The sequence below is a fragment of the Durio zibethinus genome, chromosome 21 (genome assembly GCF_047325235.1).
Source record: "Durio zibethinus cultivar Kanyao isolate XHJ-2024 chromosome 21, ASM4732523v1, whole genome shotgun sequence".
Classification (NCBI taxonomy): Eukaryota; Viridiplantae; Streptophyta; class Magnoliopsida; order Malvales; family Malvaceae; genus Durio; species Durio zibethinus.
Window position 1 is genome coordinate 8,042,571 of NC_143182.1, and position 18,346 is coordinate 8,060,916.

The 18,346-nt window shown below is 34.4% G+C and overlaps 3 protein-coding genes and 2 pseudogenes across 7 annotated transcripts; 3 read left to right on the top strand and 2 right to left on the bottom strand.

Annotated features, from left to right (window-relative positions):
• Window positions 1-369: 369 nt before the first annotated feature.
• LOC111305356 (RPM1 interacting protein 13-like) lies at window positions 370-3,515 on the top strand (annotated as a pseudogene). Its single transcript, XR_016331486.1, has 3 exons — window positions 370-835; window positions 1,882-1,968; window positions 2,113-3,515. The product of XR_016331486.1 is annotated as an RPM1 interacting protein 13-like (transcript).
• A 698-nt stretch (window positions 3,516-4,213) lies between these two features.
• On the top strand, window positions 4,214-7,612 carry TPR2 (Tetratricopeptide repeat (TPR)-like superfamily protein). 3 transcript variants are annotated; one of them, XR_016331487.1, is made up of 9 exons: window positions 4,215-4,455; window positions 4,550-4,762; window positions 4,863-5,054; window positions 5,147-5,346; window positions 5,457-5,538; window positions 5,938-6,073; window positions 6,854-6,940; window positions 7,100-7,230; window positions 7,268-7,456. XR_016331487.1 is itself a non-coding variant. In XM_089750672.1 (8 exons), the coding sequence occupies exons 1-8, from the start codon at window positions 4,351-4,353 to the stop codon at window positions 7,171-7,173; spliced, it is 1,077 nt and encodes a 358-aa protein (XP_089606798.1). In that variant the 5' UTR covers window positions 4,214-4,350; the 3' UTR covers window positions 7,174-7,612. The 3 variants fall into 3 exon arrangements, 2 of the variants coding, with proteins under 2 accessions (XP_089606798.1, XP_089606796.1); XM_089750672.1 differs by having other exon boundaries at window positions 4,214-4,455; window positions 5,938-6,061; window positions 7,100-7,612; XM_089750670.1 differs by having other exon boundaries at window positions 7,100-7,612.
• A 158-nt stretch (window positions 7,613-7,770) lies between these two features.
• LOC111305355 (ammonium transporter 1 member 4-like) lies at window positions 7,771-10,151 on the bottom strand (annotated as a pseudogene).
• A 543-nt stretch (window positions 10,152-10,694) lies between these two features.
• Window positions 10,695-13,654, bottom strand: LOC111305357 (alcohol dehydrogenase class-3-like). 2 transcript variants are annotated; one of them, XM_022902819.2, is made up of 9 exons: window positions 13,509-13,654; window positions 13,274-13,410; window positions 12,642-12,688; window positions 12,233-12,558; window positions 11,975-12,057; window positions 11,723-11,798; window positions 11,349-11,506; window positions 11,107-11,268; window positions 10,695-11,032 (listed from the first exon to the last, which is right to left on the bottom strand). In XM_022902819.2, exons 1-9 carry the CDS (start codon window positions 13,540-13,542, stop codon window positions 10,916-10,918), a joined length of 1,140 nt encoding a protein of 379 aa, XP_022758554.2. In that variant the 5' UTR covers window positions 13,543-13,654; the 3' UTR covers window positions 10,695-10,915. The 2 variants fall into 2 exon arrangements, with proteins under 2 accessions (XP_022758554.2, XP_089606795.1); XM_089750669.1 differs by having other exon boundaries at window positions 11,975-12,102.
• Window positions 13,655-17,470: 3,816 nt separating this feature from the next.
• LOC111306144 (uncharacterized) lies at window positions 17,471-18,263 on the top strand. The gene is made up of 2 exons (XM_022904049.2): window positions 17,471-17,702; window positions 17,835-18,263. The coding sequence occupies exons 1-2, from the start codon at window positions 17,617-17,619 to the stop codon at window positions 18,145-18,147; spliced, it is 399 nt and encodes a 132-aa protein (XP_022759784.2). The 5' UTR covers window positions 17,471-17,616; the 3' UTR covers window positions 18,148-18,263.
• The last annotated feature ends 83 nt before the right edge of the window (window positions 18,264-18,346 follow it).

Sequence of the window (18,346 nt, forward strand, 5' to 3'; positions counted from 1 at the left end):
GCTCACTACTTTAAAATCCCAATTATACCCCTCTTTGTCCTTTTTGCTTATGGTAATATCAAAACGCCCAATTTCCAACTTATTTTCTGATTATATTTGCACCTTCAATTTCCAAATTTTCAGTTAAGCTCACTTCTCTGCTTTATTTTTCCCCAAAGTCTCACCCAAAAACCAAAAAAATTTCCAATCTAATCAGCAATCTTAAGAACCCTAACGTTTCCACATTAAACTTTCTAAAAATCGGCTGCCTAAACCTTAGAACTTTCCCTTTCTCCTTTTATCTTTCACTTGTATTATACCATCCAAAAAAAAAATTAAAGAAACCCCAAAATCCCCAAATAATTCTCAATTCTTCATGGATTCAACCCCTGATTTTCCTTTTGATTTCTCCTTTTCTGTCTTTTCCATATTACAGTATCTATCTCCACAATTCCCATAAATAAGAAGTTTCTATAATTTATTTGTTTTTAGAAAGCCTAAGTTTTTTGTTATTTATTTTTTGATGGAGTCGTATCCAGTCGTTTTCGATATAAGCTCCGACGACGATGAGGCGGCGTTGGCTTGGGAGGAGCCCAAAGGGGACGACTACGATTGGTTATCGGAAGTTTTGCAAGCCGTTGATAAGGGATTCGACGATCCTGATGAGGTGGTGGTGGTGGGGGAGGTCAACCCTATTAGGAAGTCAAAGTCATCGAACTCATCGATCAGGAAGGTTGTTGATGAGGATGATGATGATTGTGTCGTTTTGGAATGTGACCCGGATAAGGCGTTGTCGGATGTTAATGATCCCCGAGAGGATTCCGATGAGTTGCTTATTGTCGGCCAAAAGGGGCAGGTAAATTTATACTTAATAAAATTTTGTTGTAATTTTTTTTTCAATGTTTTGTTGCTGAAAATAAAACAAGCGGTTTCTATGTGGTTTCCAGTAGTTCCCAGTGAATTTTGTGATTGGTGTCTGCTAAACAGGGTAAGAGAAAAAACAAAATTATTGGTTCTTAATATATATTGTGGATATGGTGATTTCGCGATCTCTATGTCCTTGCCATGAGAAGGAAGGCTTCGTTTGGTGTTGAGTTTTAGGATTGGTTAATATTACAAAATGGTTATTGAGATTTCTGGGTTCTGAACATTGATCGTTAAAATTGATTAATAGTTTTTTTTTTTTTTTATTTCTTGAATATTTTTTGCGTCTCACTGTAGTTCTGGATTTTTCTAGTATGTGTTCTAGCTCCAGCATTTTAAATGTTTATGTCGTTTAGAGATGTGATATGCATTTATTCACTTTTTCAACTTGTTGAAGCACCTTCCATATGGGTTCATCAGTGTGTTGTGTTATAAATTTTAACTTGGACAGCAAAGTGAGGATTGGGCCTTTGAAAAGCATTATCATCTGGTGCAGTGAGAAAATGTGCCCTAGTCCTTCCCTCTTGCAAGAGCTAGATCACTAATTTTTGGAGAAAGAGGAGATGTGAAGATCAGTAGTTTTTCCTGAAGGCAAATATTACAGGGTTGAACTTGCTGCAAGAAAAAATGTGGTGTCAGAGAACTAAAAGGACCTATCTTTGTGCTTGGGCGATCTTAAGAGCGTGATATACCTTTTTGATTGATATTGAAGTAGACCAAATGGTTCAATCTTTTTGCTGAAATCTCAAAAGATTGAAAGTTAATGAGGCTTAGAGTTTTAAGTTTTCTATTATGGGATATATGGGAGCTGAGGTGATCTTAGGGGCGTTTGCATACTGGTTGCATAACTTCTTTCTTGTTTATATTTAATGTTGAACCTACTCTTTTTCCTTTTGCTTTATACACATTCAAGACTCTTATCTCCTGGGCATCATATTTCTGATAGGTATCTCATTTTTCTCTTTGATCTGGTTGCAGATTGCATGTAGAGATTTCCCCCATCCACGTCATGATTGTGCTAAATTTCCTTTCAGTTCTACCTCACACAAACAGCACTGTGAACTGGTAAATATGTTAATTTTTTGAAAAAAATTACTTGGAACTTTTTACTTTTGAGATGGTCGATTGCTCCACTGTTTCAGAGTTGGGTGCTCATAAATTTAGCATGCATTTCAAATGCAAACAATGAATGTCCTTTTGAAATTGCAGTGCCATTGCTTTGTTTGCGACACGCGAGCACCATGTCGTTTTTGGGGCTCAGATAGCTGTAATACTGATCATTGTCATGCCACTGATAAAGAGCAGATGTGGAAGGCTCTGCGGAAGAACTTCAGGCTTGTAGGAAATGTTCCAATAGAAGTTGCGAATGCTCCTGTCACTTCTCACTCTACTGCACTGCCCCAACTTAACCAAGATCCAAGTTGTGACATTATTTGGTCCACAATGCAAAATCAAGTTTCTGGGCTAACTCCAACTCGAGCTGCTCAGAACTGCATGCCTCAAAATCATGTCCCAAAGCCATCCATTATTCGGGCTTGTTCTTCCTCCTCCAGATATGGGAATCCATATAACCCAAGTCTGGGTAGCCGACCTGTTTTAAATAAAAGCATAATGCAGCCACGTTCAGTTTCACAGCAGTTGCTAGGCGTGCATAATACTGTAATTCGAAGAGATCGAGGCATTAAGATTAGTAACTTGGGTTCCCAATTTGTCTCTTCCAACACAATGTCCAAAAGACTTGAGATTCAAGTTACCTCAGCAATGAACCACGCTGCATACATGCCATCAGAAAATATTACTTTTGTTCATGCATCCCAGAATCAACAAAATCCTGCTCCAGTTGCAATATCAAATGAAAGGAATTCAAATCCCATTGGCTGGCCAAATATTTGTTCTGGCACAAATTTAGGGACATATACACATCAGAGCTCCTCACAGCCTAGCGTGGACAGCGTCATTACAAACTCAGCACCCACCCAATCCTCAGCATACAATCAGCCTGTTCCTCAGTCAAACGTACATCAAGCTGCCAATCACCTTCAGTTTCAAAATCAGCCTGCAACAGATTATGGTTTTTCAGATTATGACTTTAATTTGGTCAACATTGGTCAAAACAATCAACAATCTTTTGTCGATTATTTACAGCTTCAAACAGCAGGGTCCACAAATGAGAAAGAACAATTGAAGGAGGTAAATGATGGAGATAAATCATATTACAATGATCTTGAGAGCTTCCTTTTTGATGACCAGTCTGTTCCTGAAGGTTCATTTACTGCAGAGCTTAATCCAATGTTTGCCTGGTGATGTATCTTTTGATACTGTTATGTTTTTCTTTGATATTGACACCTCTTGGGATCGTCTAACTCGTGCATAGCTGATCAGCATTGCCTGTGCATTCTAAACAGGTAAATCCGGTCCTTGTGCCATGAACCTTGAAAGAGAAGTGAGAGATAGGTTGCTAGGTTGTAGGATTTTGGTTTTGAAATTGTATTATAGAAGCTTCGATGGTGTACAATTGTATAAAAAGAGACGGGCTGAATGATGTTGTACAGAAGCTGCTTGTTGCCCAACTTTCAATAATTATGAATCCAAAAGCACCAGATTATTGCAAATGATTCTTATTAGCAAATTTCCTTTATGAGAATGTCAGGGTTTCAAAGTTTTCCATGCTTTCCTGATGTTTTTTTTTCCTACACGAGGCACTTACAGCTCTATCGCCATTCAACTCAGGTTTGTCATTTGCGGGGTGGAGACCAGTTCAAAATCAAAGTATATTACATGCAAATTACATCTTAATATGATGTTTAAGTGGTAAATACATAATAAACAAATACATAAGTATATACATAAATAAATATATTTATACATAAAATTAATTATATATAAATAAATAGTTATAACGTTATAAATACAAAATACAAACATAGAACTAATATATAATTGTATAAATATATTTATAAAAACTTTAATATAATATTTTAACTTTTTTTTTCATCTCAATCACTATTTTATAATCCGAACATATATACTATTGATTTTAATTTTACAATTTCATTGACCAATCTTTTCAATATTAAACTAATAATTTAAAATACGAGATGATAATAAGATATAAAAAATAATATAAAAATATTAAAAAATAATATAAATTAAAATTTATATAAAATTTAATAAAATTAAATATATATTTTATATTTTTAAATTTAAAATAAATTATAATATGTAATTTTTATATACAGCGTAAATACAAAATTTACGAAATCTACGTAAAGTGTGAGATCAAGCTGGGTTTTAAAAGGAAGCGGCTTAGGACTCGATTTACATTTAAAAAAAAAAGTGGCATTTCTCAAGTTTCTTTCTTTCTTCCTTCTCGACAATTCTATTACCATACTTTCTGTTTTCCATACCTCTCCTTCCAGCGAACAGCAAAACAGTTAAGCCAATAAAATGGCGCTATGGATGGAAACAGGCTCTGAACCCAAAACTGAAAGTGAGATCGCTGACCTTCAAGCCATTTCTGCCCTCAAAGAATCAGCTGCTCTCGAACTCAAGGTTTTTTCTCTTTGTCCTCTTTAACTTCGAAAAGCTATAACTTTTTACCTTCTTGTTTGTTTAAAATCATTCTTTCGAAAATTGGGTCTTTCAGGAGAAAGGCAACGAGTTTGTGAGAAAGGGAAAAAAGCATTACCCAGAAGCGATCGACTGTTACAGTAGAGCCATCAACCAGAATGCTCTAAACGGCCCAGACACCTCCGTTTTATTCTCAAATAGAGCTCATGTAAATTTACTTCTCGGAAATTACCGCCGTGCCCTCTCTGACTCTCAAGATGCCATTAAACTCTCCCCTGAAAACGTTAAGGTACTACTACTTTCAGTTATTGTCCTTTTTCTTTAGGTTGGTGTTTCAGAAAAATGAACGTTTTTCAAGATTTGGGTCACTTTTGAACATCTTTATTTAGGCGTATTATCGAGCTGCCAAAGCGTGTCTGTCGTTGAATTTGTTGTCCGAGGCGAAGTCTTATTGTGAAAGTGGAATTGAAAAAGACCCAAGTAATGAGGAGTTAAAGAAACTGGCAAAGCAGGTTGATTTGAAGAAGTTGGAACAGGAACAGCGTGAAGCTCAAGTATCCAAGGCTCTTGTAGAGGCTAAGGTTTCAATAATTGGACTCTGCAAAAACCCCTTCTCTTAATTAAAATAAAAAAATGAAGTGCTTTGGGTCTTATATGCTTTGTGCTTGATTAGGACCTTGTTTCTGCTATAGAAGATCGAAGGTTGAAGCTTGGGAGGGCAATGTATAGAGAACTTATCGGACTAAGGAAGCCGGTGTTGGATAAAAATGGAATTCTTCATTGGCCTGTTTTGCTACTCTATGCGGAGGTTATGTCCAGTGATTTTATAGAGGATTTCTGCGAAACTGACATGTTTTCAGCTCATCTTGATATCATATCCTTTTTGTTTTCACCTTTAAAAATCAAAATGGTTGTTAGTTTCGCCAAATGATTGTAATAACTTCTGTTCTGTATGCATTATGTAAGTATCCTTAACTCTCAAACATGTTTTCAGAAAGTTGTCCACTTTTACCATGGGATAAAGAAAACCATTATGCCCGTGAAGTTATTGAACTCTACTATGAGGTAAGTCTTTGTTGACAATGAATTAATAATTATGATGCATTCAAGTCTCGAGGGATTGAATTGGACAAATTTGATTTTAGCATGCTGGCATTGATATCTTATATTAGGTTCAAAATGGTTAATGAAATTTACCGTGTCTGTCATTGGCTAGTATATAGTAGTTTAGCAAAATGCCTGATTGCCTACTTGTAGGCTGTAGCAACTTTTCTTCGAAAGAGAGATTGTACCATAGCTGTCTTAAGACAGCTACTGACTCAATGTTAAATTGGTAAGCATCTAATGAAAGTATTCTAAAGGAGCATTAAAATCACTGTGGTTTGCTGGAGTCAAAGACATGGAGGCTGTTATCATAGCCTAGCAGTCTTGGTGTTCATTTTTTTTATCCTTGATTTTTGTCAGGCTGGTTCTGGGGTTAGTCTGTCTAAGACCAAAATTCTCCATTATCTCCTAGAAGGAACTGCAGCTGCTAATGTGGAAAACATTGGAGAGGAAGAAAAAGATGCAGCTGATGGTTCTCCTTATGGTAATTCTACAGGTCGAATGTTTTCTAAACTACCTTTCACATAAAAATTTTTCTTTGCTAGTTGCTTTATTTGGTAGCTTTCTGTTGCTTGAGTAAAATTGGTGAAGCGTAGGGCCAATTTTTCCTTTTTGAAATTATTTTAAAAGTTACATTGCTGTACTGTACTTGTTGGCAGCATGGGATGATCACCACCTTTTTATGTAGCTATTGATGCAGTTTCTTTTTAATCCAAAGATGGAAAAGTTTTTATCAAATTTTATTTTTTATATTTTCTGACAATCTATTATTATACCTGGAGGATTGATGACAATATGAGGTTCATGACCTAGTTTCTACTTCCCTATTTTTAATTAATTTTTCTTATATCAATTTCTCAAAGATGATTTGTTGGGAATGGTGGTTTAATAGTTGGTATAAAATAGTGGCATCTCTTCGAGAATAATGTCAGTGCCATTTGGCTACAGGGTAGAGTGGTAAATACTTTGCTTGTCTGTACAATTTATGGTTGCATTCATTATCACAAATTCAAGAACATCAAATATGTGCGGATTCTTTTGCACTATGACCATGCAGCTACTTGGTTGTATAGCATTGCACTTATCTTCTCTGACCTAGATTGGCAATTGGACTTACCCATGCTTGTGAACTCTGAATTAGCTGTGCTTACCAAGATGAATATGCTCAATATATTAATTCCTAGAAAAAGGAATAAACCTCTTTTCTCATTAATTTTGGTTACACTACACAATACCACAATACTTTTATCTGAAGTTCCAATGATTAATGCTCCAGGTTCATTCAAATGGGTCAAAGTGAATGAAAAAAGAACACTTCATGATGTATTGAAAGAACAAAACTTCATTGTCCCAATGATACCAGGTTTGTCTTTATAAAACGTTCTACCATTCTATGCATAACGAATCAAGCAGCTTATCATGATCTTTTTGTGAATAAGTACAAATGCACATTTTCTGTAACTAGTGGAATTATTTCGTTATTTGTTTTCTTTAATTACCTTGTCTTATTTCCTTGTTGCAGTCTTTTACGTAGTTTCAAAAAGATCCAGCTTTTACAAAGACTTCAGAGCTGGAAAATGGGCACCTCCAGTATAAATAGAATGTACCTGCTAGGCAGTTAGCGTTGGTTCTTATTGTATCTTGAGAGAGTCAAAGCAAGCAGTTTTTACGTACTCTGTTATACAGTGGTAATGGCGTTCATTTGCAGAAGCTGTTGCTTGGACTCTAGACGTTAAGAAGCAGCTTTGAGTATGTTAAGCTAAGTCAAGCTGTTCATCCGCAAAGACAAGGTTGAAGTATTATTTTCTAAGGGGTTTTCATTTGTAAGTTAGTTGCTGTTTCATAGTTGTTATATAACAAACACAAAAGTTCGTTGGAATCTCCTACTCTTCAGCAATCAGGAGTCTCCGGGCTCTTGGCTCCTTTAACCTTGTAAAAAAATAGAATCCCCAACAACTACACTACCAGTACCCTGGAATCTCCTACTCTTCTGTTTGATGGAATATTCAATCAATTATCAGTTCCTTTTGTTTCCCTTTTGTTTCCCAGTTTGAAGAAACATTTTGCATCCAAGAAATAACTCGAAGATTTGATTCTTCATGAACAAGGAGAAATAGATGATTCTGAAGCCTTTGTCAATTAATTATCAGTTTCCTACAGATAACAGTGGCACATCTAATGACTATAACAGATTATCACCCATAATTCTTTTTCTTCATTCTAAAACCTTAGAATCGGACCTCTCAATAGCTTTACAACTAACACTTAGCTGGCTTATCCTATTAAATCAAGTATCAATCAACTAGAACAACCATTGATTAAACTAATTGCGTCCCTAAAATCCTAGTGGTGGCTTGTTTGCATCATTTTCATGATCATTATTATATTCATAAGCCTGACCACCGTGGCTTGTCAAATCAATTCCAGCTATCTTCTCATCTGGGGTAACCCTCAATAGATTCAACTTATGCAGAATGAAAAATAGTGTTCCCATTGTGACAGTCACCCAAGACAATCGCCAAAATCTGCACGAGATGTGCTGCAAGGAGCCTTGCTCCAAGTCCCATCAACAAGCCATAAGGCCTTCCAGGTTGTCCTGGATAAACCTCTTTCACATACTTCTCTTCTGCAAACAATGCTGTGAATATTATTCCCCATGAACCACATCTTCCCTGAAGCTGTGCTGCCTCCAAAGGGTCATCATAATGGAATTTCTCCGCAAGCTTGTTGAATCCAATTAGAAACCAAGCGGCAACAAAACCACAAAGCACTGCTGCCCAAGGGTCAACAACAGAGCAGCCACCAGTTATTGCTGCAAACCCACCAAACATCAGTGACATTCCAGTGGCCAGCAAGTAATCTATTTGCAAAGAGAGTTGTCAAAGCAGCACTACAACCGGCAAGAGATGTGGTCACAGCTGTTCTACCAACAGCACTCCATTGTCCATAAGAGGATCCACTTTTGCCGTAAGCTTTCAAGATATTGAAAAATGAACCTGGGTTGAATCCATACCATCCAAACCATAGCAGAAATGTGCCTAGGACAACCAATGTACCGCTGTGTCCGCGTAGAGATATAGCTTTTCCAGAATGATCAAAGCGGCCCATACGTGGACCAATACGTGGACTTTTAATCAATGCACCCATAGGCCTGCAATAGTATCACAAACATAAGAAAGAGTCATGAATCTCGTATGAATCTCATATCGAACATAATAAGAGATTCACTGGAGTATAAAAGAGTTTACACCACCTTTTTCTTGTAAGACGTTTTTTGTAGGACAAAATCGTGAGATCAGAGCGAACAATACCTCACAAGGGTGTGAACTGTGATGATCAGGCTGATCTGAGACGCAGGATGAATAGATGCTCAGGTCTCGGAGCTGCGCTAGTTCGAAGCTTAAGTCTCGACCCGTGACAAGTGGTATTAGAGCCAGCCCTAAACCGTTCGATCCACGCCAAGCACTTTGAAGGAGGTAGGCAGGGTAGCCAGCCTCCATGACGAGGGCATCACGAGGTTGAGTAGGAGAGAATGTTACGGTCCTTACGGACCTAAAGAAGAGTCCTGAATCCCACATCGAATATAATAAGAAGGTCATTGGATATAAAAAGATCCACACAACCTCTTTCTTGTAAGGCACCTTTTGTAAGATAAAACTGTGAGGCCGGGGAGGATCAGAGCGAATAATACCTCACAAGAGTATAAACTGTGACGGTCAGGTTGATTTGAAACGTCAGATGAATGAATATTTAGATCCTAAAATCGTTTAGATTCGAAGCTTAAGTCTCGATTCGTGACAATAGCACCTACCAAGTGAACCCGTCCAGAGCCAGCAAAATCAATAACCCCGGATCCAAATAAGAGATTATCAGATCTAGTAGGGCTCCCCCAGCCATCAGCAGACCAGAACCAGTGTGATACAATAAGGGTAAACCAAACCAGTCAAGAAAGACTAGTAAATCAAATAAGCGACAAACTGAGTTCTCTCTGCTATCGAGCCACTGGTGATCCCAGCAGCAGCAATAGCAAACGCCCATTCAAACAAGAAATAGCCATAATCAAAAGACGGGGTAGGGAATCTACTCAGGCCAAAGAAATGCTGTCCAATGAAGCCATTTGATGGTGCCCCAAATGCCAATGCAAAACCAAAGAGATAATAAAATAGACCACCACCAGCAGCATCAAGAACATTGGTAAGCATGATATTCATGGTGTTCTTGGCACGTACAGAGCGAGCACATAGCATGGCGAAACCAAGCTGCATGGCAAAGACAAGGTACGTGGAGAACAGAATGTAGCTGTTGTCCACGGCATAGCCAGTGTCGATGAACTCGTTAGAAACCGCATCAAAACGGCTACATATGTACTCTGCCACGGCAGTGGCATTGGCAACACTACCTAGTAGAGGGCGTAGGTCACTGGCAGAGCAACCGAGCGAGTCCATTGGGAGTTATAGACAGAGAAAGATGCCAACGTGTTGTGCTACAGGTTTTGGTATTAGCTTGGAAAGAGATGCATATGGAGAGGAAGATCTGGGATTCCGGGCTGGAATTTGGTTTTGCAGTGAGAAGATTCCTGGTGATCCTACGTTCAAAATCTTTCTCAAGTTAGATTCTGTACTGTAAACAGTTAAGAATTGCAGGAAATTGGGATTCCTTAGTGCTATTTTTTAGTTCGGAGGAATCGAACCAAGCAAACCAACAATACGAATTTCAACTGTGATAATGTTTTTCCATAAAAACGTACCGGGTTCTAACGGCCGCTTTGCATTTAACTCTATGCAACGCAAATTCTGTTCTGTTCATTGAGGAATATTCCAAAAAGAGAATCTTTGACTAAATTTTTGCTGATCAATTTTCTACCCCATTGTTTAGGAAAGTAATCGACATTTATGCGTGCATGTCGCTGTGAAGGTCCAGTCAGATATTCACCCAAAAGTGAAAAGACAATTAGTCAATACTTTCAAGTTTCAACACAAAAAAAAGGAAGGGTTTGAATGAAATGGGAATTATTCAACATTTTCAAAGCAAAACATGGAACAGAGATCAAGAGTCCTTGCACAGGTGAAAAACCAAAAATTGGAAACATTGACGTTTGATACTCATGGACACCATAATGCAGATGATTTAGTGCTCAATTATTTTATTCATGCATCAGGTTCTCTTTTAATATGGTAAAGCAAACATTCACTCAAGGTTGAAAAACTAGGCTTTAAAAGCAGTTTGTTCCAACACATTCCAGTCTCTATTTATAAGATGGTAATAAAGTACATGCCCGGTTCCAGAGGATGGGCATGGAGCTCTTCACAGATCACCCCTTTGGTTCACGCATGTAGTGTCATTCATGCATCTTAAGCACACATCGGAGGCAACCCCCTTCATGCATCAGGTCAAATGCCTTGTTAATCTCTCCGACAGTCAAATTGTGGGTAATATACTCATCAATTTTGATTTCCTGCAATGGAAGTTATAAGAAAATAATGCGGACACAACAGGGTTAAATATAGAATGCACACAAACTGCATTTACCTTCTTCATGTACTTGTCCACAAGCCAAGGCACCTGTGAACGGCTCTTGAAACCACCAAAAGCAGTCCCTTTCCAAACGCGACCAGTCACCAATTGGAAAGGTCGAGTAGATATCTCCTGACCTGATGCTGCAACACCTACAATAACTGATGTTCCCCAGCCCTGAAAGGTTTTCAGGTGCATTAAAAGTGATCTCCCATTTACGCAATCATTAATGCTCTATAAATTCAGGCACCACTCACCTTGTGACAGCATTCCAAAGCGGCCCTCATGACAGAAACATTTCCAATGCATTCAAAACTGTAATCAACGCCACCATCCGTGAGATCAACAAGGACCTGTTGAATTGGTTTATCATAGTCCTTTGGATTCACAAACTCTGTAACTCCAAAATTCTTTGCTGCAAGTTGCAATTCACCAAAAGGAAAAAAGAATAATCAAATAGAAGTTATAAGTGATATAGATTTATTACAAAGAAAGATAAGCAAAACAATATCCACTCATTTTCTTGCAATTTATCCCCATTGCTCACTTTACACAGAATATTAACTGAATATTTCATATTAATATTTACCAAATGGTTTGCTTTCTAAGCATTATTTGGTAAATTACTAACCTACATCAAACTTTTTACTGTCAATATCTATGCCAATTATTCTTGAAGCACCAGCTGATTTTGCACCCTCTGCAACCTGCAACATTGCATTCAAAGATAACATAAACAATTTAACATCTAGCAGACTGGCACCACAAAGAGAACTGTGGCAATAAAAAACACTTTGAAAAGAGAGTTTAAAACAGACATAGAAGTTCCTAATAAACAGTAAAAAAAATTTTCTAGCATGTAAGATGCATATTTGATACTTACTGCAAGACCAACAGTCCCAAGGCCAAAAATAGCAACAATAGACCCTGGTTCAACTTTGGCTGTGTTCCATACTGCTCCAAGTCCTATCCAACACAAACTATATATAAATATGAAGGTTTGTGCAAAAGCTGCAGTATACACAATCATAAACCAAATATATATACACTGTCAAATAAAAAATGCAATTGCTATCATTTAGATGATAATGTACGGAATTACAGATTCCTGAAGTAAAGAGAAACTTAAAAAATCCCTTACCAGTTGGAACACCACAACCAAGAAGGCATACTTTGTCCAAAGGAGCTTGTGGATCAATCTTTGCAACACTAACATCATGTACAACGGTGTACTGGCTAAACGTTGAAGTGCCCATGAAGTGGTAGATTAGTTTTCCATTTATTGAGAAACGGCTCTTGCGATCATTCATCATCACTCCAGCTCCGGTGGCTGTCCTAACTTTGCCACATAGGTTTGTCTTTCCTGATTTGCAGAACTTGCATTCTCTACACTCTGCCTGGTAACAAGGAATCACATGATCACCTGGTTGAACTTCAGTTACACCTTCACCAACACTTTCTACAATCCTGCACTCAAAAATTCAAACAAACCTCCCTCTTTAGCAATCAAGTGGCTCATAAACTATAAGAACTAATAGGAAAGAACATACCCAGCAGCCTCATGTCCAAGAATGCATGGGAATAGACCCTCAGGATCCTGAAAAGGAAAATCAAGCATGTTAGACGTCATAATTAAACAGCTGGTTAGAAAATATCCAAACAGGAAGGAAAAAAAAAAAAAACTTGAACCAGACTAGACTATGCGTTATCATAATCACTACAAGAGCATACCCAAAAGAATAAAAAGAAAAAAAATTATGTTCTTATCAATAGTATTGCACTATAATTTATCATTACCAAAAAGCAGTGAAATCAACGTAGAACAACATTATACACATATCTTTCATGCTTTGAAGCAAAAATATAGAGTAAGATAAATGCTCCCATTTAGCATTGAATTTCCAATTTTTCTTTCTTCCTTTAATAATCCTGTTTGCATAGCATTTTGAAGCAGAAACCCATTCCCTAGGGAAAGAGCGGCGTTTGTTGGGATAGAAAGAGCTAAATAATCCATTTCTTTTGTTTCATTTTCAAAAGTTCCTTTTTAAGATAAAACAACTGATGCTGCTAATATTCCAAAACAAATATATATATATATATAGAGAGAGAGAAAATGAAATGCCCTCTCGATTTTATTATACTAAGAAAGCAACTGAGATATAGAAAATGGAAAAGGAAACACCTTTCCGCTCCAAGTGTAGGCATCAGTGTGGCAGAGAGCAGTGAAAAGAACCTTGATCCGAACCTCACCGGCTTGCGGTGGAGCCACCTGAACATCCTCAATGACCAGCGGCTTGTTCGGTTCATAAGCCACCGCCGCTTCACAAACGCAACCGCACACATTATAATTATTAGGGTTTCAAGACAACTAGCGAACGCATCATCATAAAACGAAAACGAGGAGATAAAGAGAGTACCTTTACAAGTAATGACTTGCCCTTGAGTAGCCATTGATGAAACAAAGCTTTTCAGAAGAACATGAAATTCCAGAAAACAAAAATGAAATGATTTTTTTTTTTTTTCAGTTTAGAGAAATTGACAAAAGCTCTAAATAAAGCCTTACGTATTTTCCACTCAAATCGATGATATTTATTTCTTGGTGGACTATCACTGACCCGGATTTTGTAAGCCGGGCCCATAACCTTTTTGACTTTAAGCATTAGTTTTTTTTTTTAAATTTGTGAGATAATTCATTATTTTATTACATTGGCAACAATTGATAGAAAAAAAGACTCATTATCAATATTAAGGTTTGAGGGAAAACGTAAAGAAAATAAATGAGAAAAAAATAGTACTTTGCTTTTATATATTTGAAAATGTTTCTTTTATATTAATCTACATTATTCCATAATTTATTAGGTAATTGATTTTTCTAAATAACATAAATTTACAAGTATTATCCATAATTTAATACTTTTTTGTCTTTTTTTTTTCGGTAATGTTCTAAAATTTTATTTTTTAAAAAAATTTATATTTATTTTTTAAATTTTAAAATTATATTTTTAATTTTTTTAACTTTTAAAATTAAAAAAAATAAATTTTAATTTTATAAAAAATTTAATTTTAATATAAATACATTAAAGACAATACTTTTTTCTTAATTTTTTTCAAAATCAATTCGATTCAAATATTTTGAGATGGAAAAAATATTTAAAAATAAAATAATTAAGTGTTCACACATATAATTTCATTTTTTCTATCATTTTCCATGTGTCTTTTTTTAGTTTCTTAAATAAAAAAAAAAAAAAGAAAAAGGACGGGCTGCAACAAGACTTACATGGGCAAAAAGTCCAAGTTCTATTCATAATCTTTGGGAATTACTATGGGTTGGCTTTATCGTGGCCCGGCACCTTCAAAAATCTGACCCCTATTAACATTTATATTGTTTTTTAAATGTTTGTTTGAATTTAGTGTTACCAATCAAATAATATTAATTTAATAAAAAAATCAAATAAATAAAATATAAAAAAGAATATTTATGTATTTTTTTTATTTTAATTTGAAAACATTAAACCAGAGTAACAATTAAAGTTATTTGATTGTATGTTTTTAACTTTTTCTTCCAAATATATGATTCATTACATAATTAAAATGAAAAAATAAAATAAAAGAAGGAAGGGAATGCTTGCAAGTTCCTTCAATTTCACTTTTGATTTGGTTTTTTTGATGAAGTTGTACATAAATACTAAATTTGTTTAAATTTTATTTTATTTTAAAAATTTAACTAAAAATCAAACTCGATCAAATTTTACATGTTTTTATTTTTTCTATCGTCATCAATGAATAAATTATGTATATTTAAAATTTAAAAAAAAAAATAGGACATAAGCATTGACCATTTAATATTGGTAGTATGTTGATAAAATTGTATTTGAATCAAACATTTCCTTAAAAAATATTAATTAATGTAACAGCTAATCATAGAACGGTGCATGTTCATGCCATTAATCAAAGAGACAACAAAGAAAAAGTTGAAATTGTCAAAAGTTCTTTACAATAATATTTTAAATTAATTTTATAAACGTCAGCAAACATGTAATTCTATAAAAGTATTTAAGCATGATTGTGCACATCCATATTTATAATAAAAAAAATGAAATCCTCGATAAAAACATTTTTTATAATAATTATTTTTTAATTAAATTAATTTTGAATTCCAAATCTTCAATATAAAAGTGACATAATTATTGTTTACTCCGCGATTAAAGGTGGAATTAGAAAGTTTGAATAGAATTATTATGTAATTTGATGACAAACATATCCAATACCCTCGAATCAAAATTATGGCCGCAACTTGAAAGTGATATGTCTCATTTGATTTCTTGGCTAATCATAGACTAAACCATGATGTTGATATAAAAACTACATTAAATTACGAGTTTATACGAACCCAACGCATGCCTCACATGCCATTGTTGTGGACTAGTAGGAAAGTAACAGATGCATAATCAAAAAGTGCTTTTTATTTTTAATTATTTATAAAAGAAAAGTGAGATAAAAATATAAAAAAAAAATTCATTTTTTACGAAACATTTTTACCTTTGTATTGGAGATTAGGAAAAAAAAAAAGGTTAAAGACAAAGAACATATGTATAAAAGGAAAATTAATAATTTAATTAAAGATGTTATTAATTGGTCGAATATAAATTAATATTTTTTTATAAAATAAAACAATCAAATTTGTTTATAAATTCTAAATCTTAAATCATAAACTTTAAATGACAGATTAAAAGTTAATCATAATTTTTAACTTGAATGAGAATTTATTAAATAAGTGCAACGCTCAAATGAAAATATTTAATTGAATTAATTTGATATTTTTTTGCCAAAGAAAAAGAATTAATTTGATATTTGAATACCAAAATTTTAATATAAAAAACAAATAAATAAAGTGCAACAAAAATTAATATAAATCATAAAGAGTAATTTCTAAAAAAATACAGAAAAAAATAAATAATTATAAAAAATTTCCCAAAATTTGAGATTTAGCCAAAAAATTTTGCTATTTATATTAGATATTTATTTATTTCATCAAAAGAAGAAGCATATAAAATATTTTATAGAATAATCTTTGCACGTGCGACATCGGTAGTGTCCAGGAAAGAGGATAAACACGTCCGGAGATGAAGCGAAAGATTGAAAAAAAGAAAGAAAAAAAAAAACCCAAAAAAGGTTGAGCCTCGGCATGTCGGTATCTTCAAGACCGTGGTACCCATTAGTCAAACAGTGATTTTTCTGCAACCCAATTATCTGATGCCAAGTGTCACCCTGTCATCTATTTAGTCAACCCTTTGACCAGGATACTAATCACCTGCCATTGCTTTTTTAAAAACTTGTATCTTTTGATTACCCATATCCAATCACCTTCTACCATGTCATCAACGTGAAAGCTATTCATGAAAATGAAAAATTTGTCATTACCGTTTTTGGAAGCGATTTAAACATGCATGAAAGTTCAGAATGTAGCTCAAATCGTGATTCGTGACCTCATATTTTTTTATCTAATTTAATTTTTTCCATAAAGGAATAATTAAAAAGGAAGAAAAATATATAAGAAAACTAATTTAATTAGACGATATATTAAAATTAGCTCAATTATTATTTTTTTATAAAAAATATAATAATAATTAAACATTACATCTATCTTTCTATCTATACGTATGTTTTATTTTTTATGTATAATTTAAATCCCTTTTGAGATATATGGATGATATTTATCTAATATTATAAAATAATTATTTTATCTTTTAATAAAAATAAAAATTAATATAAGTATTAATAATAAATTATTACTGTTATGATTTTTTAAAATTTTTATAAATATTTTAAAAAAACTATCCATGAGCAAATGGGGTAATATTCTAATTCATGTGGGAAATAAAGTAAATAAGTAAATTAATAAATTAATAAATTTAATATAAAATTGGATTAAATTTACACATAAAAAATTGAATTTGAAACATCAAAATTTTTAGATTTTTTTTACCATTAAAATAAAAATTTTTGACCAAATATTGAAGTTTCAAAATTTGGGATTCAAGAATTAAAAATCCAAAATTAAGTTAAAATTGGCAAATCAAAGAATAAGTTGGACTGCAATTATTTTTTATTTCTTTTTTTTGGCGGTGTGAAATGATCACCTTTTCTTTCAATAGAAGTGGCAGCGGAGTGAGGAAAGGCAAAGATGGTCTGTTTAACTTATTTTTTGTTATGAAAATGAAATAGGCAAGGATGGCAATAAAGTCAAATATTAATACTGAAGGGTGAACAAGGCATGCTGCCCTCTGCCTATCCAAAACCAAAATCCTCCCTCCTCACTCCTCCCCTTTCATTGCCTGCTGTTTCCCTATATAAACCAAGTCATCGATCTTATCCTTTCACAGCCCTGTCACAACGAAATATAAAAACATACTTATTCCTCACTTTCTTCCAAATCCCCTTCCCCTGTACAGCAAATCTTGATTACAGTAACAAAAAAAAAAAAAACAAAAAGAAGAAAAAAACTATTGCTTCATATATTCATATATGGCTGATAATAACCTTGGAATTGTTGTCGAAAGGAACCCTTCAGAGTCAAAACTCTTAGAGCTTAACATCAAGTGTTGGCCCAAGTAAGCTTTTCTATGTTCATGTTTCTCTCTCTCTCTCTCTTTTTGTATAATATTCATGCATATATAGTAGTTTATTATTTTTAGACTGCGAGTCTGTGATTTAAATGGTATTTTTTGGGGTATATATAATAGATGGGGTTGCTCTCCTGGGAAGTACCAGCTGAAGTTTGATGCCGAGGAAACATGTTATTTGCTGAAAGGGAAAGTGAGGGCATACCCAAAAGGTTCATCATCATCAGAGTTTGTAGAGTTTGGTGCAGGAGATCTTGTCATCATCCCAAAGGGTATCAGTTGCACTTGGGATGTTTCTGTTGCTGTCGATAAACACTACAAATTCGAGTCTTCTTCACCTTCTCCACCACCACCACCACCACCACCACCACCACCACCACCATCATCATCTTCTTCTGCTTCTTCTTCTTCTTCTTCTTCTTCTTGTCAGTAGTATCAATCATTGTTATTCCATATCTTCACTAATTTCTTATTTCCACTAATTCTTTTAAAATTATTATTCATTTATATCAATTACTACTAGTAGAAATTAATTCCTCTCTTCTTTTTCTTTCTTGGGTTGTTTTGAATTTATTTATTTATTTATTTTTAAGCTATGGTTGCTTTTGTTGCCCCTTTTAGTACTATTTTTT

Excerpts from the sequence above, each read along its gene's own strand:
- TPR2 (XM_089750670.1), top strand. The coding sequence starts at position 4,351 with ATGGCGCTATGGATGGAAACAGGCTCTGAACCCAAAACTGAAAGTGAG. Across the intron at positions 4,763-4,862 it reads TCTCCCCTGAAAACGTTAAG|GCGTATTATCGAGCTGCCAA; the intron begins GTACTACTACTT and ends ATCTTTATTTAG. Across the intron at positions 5,347-5,456 it reads TTTTCAGCTCATCTTGATAT|CATGTTTTCAGAAAGTTGTC; the intron begins CATATCCTTTTT and ends TTAACTCTCAAA.
- LOC111305357 (XM_089750669.1), bottom strand. The coding sequence starts at position 13,542 with ATGGCTACTCAAGGGCAAGTCATTACTTGTAAAG. Across the intron at positions 13,411-13,508 it reads GCAAGTCATTACTTGTAAAG|CGGCGGTGGCTTATGAACCG; the intron begins GTACTCTCTTTA and ends GCGTTTGTGAAG. Across the intron at positions 11,269-11,348 it reads CTTTGGAATGCTGTCACAAG|GGCTGGGGAACATCAGTTAT; the intron begins GTGAGTGGTGCC and ends AAAACCTTTCAG.
- LOC111306144 (XM_022904049.2), top strand. The coding sequence starts at position 17,617 with ATGGCTGATAATAACCTTGGAATTGTTGTCGAAAGGAACCCTTCAGAG. Across the intron at positions 17,703-17,834 it reads AACATCAAGTGTTGGCCCAA|ATGGGGTTGCTCTCCTGGGA; the intron begins GTAAGCTTTTCT and ends TATATATAATAG.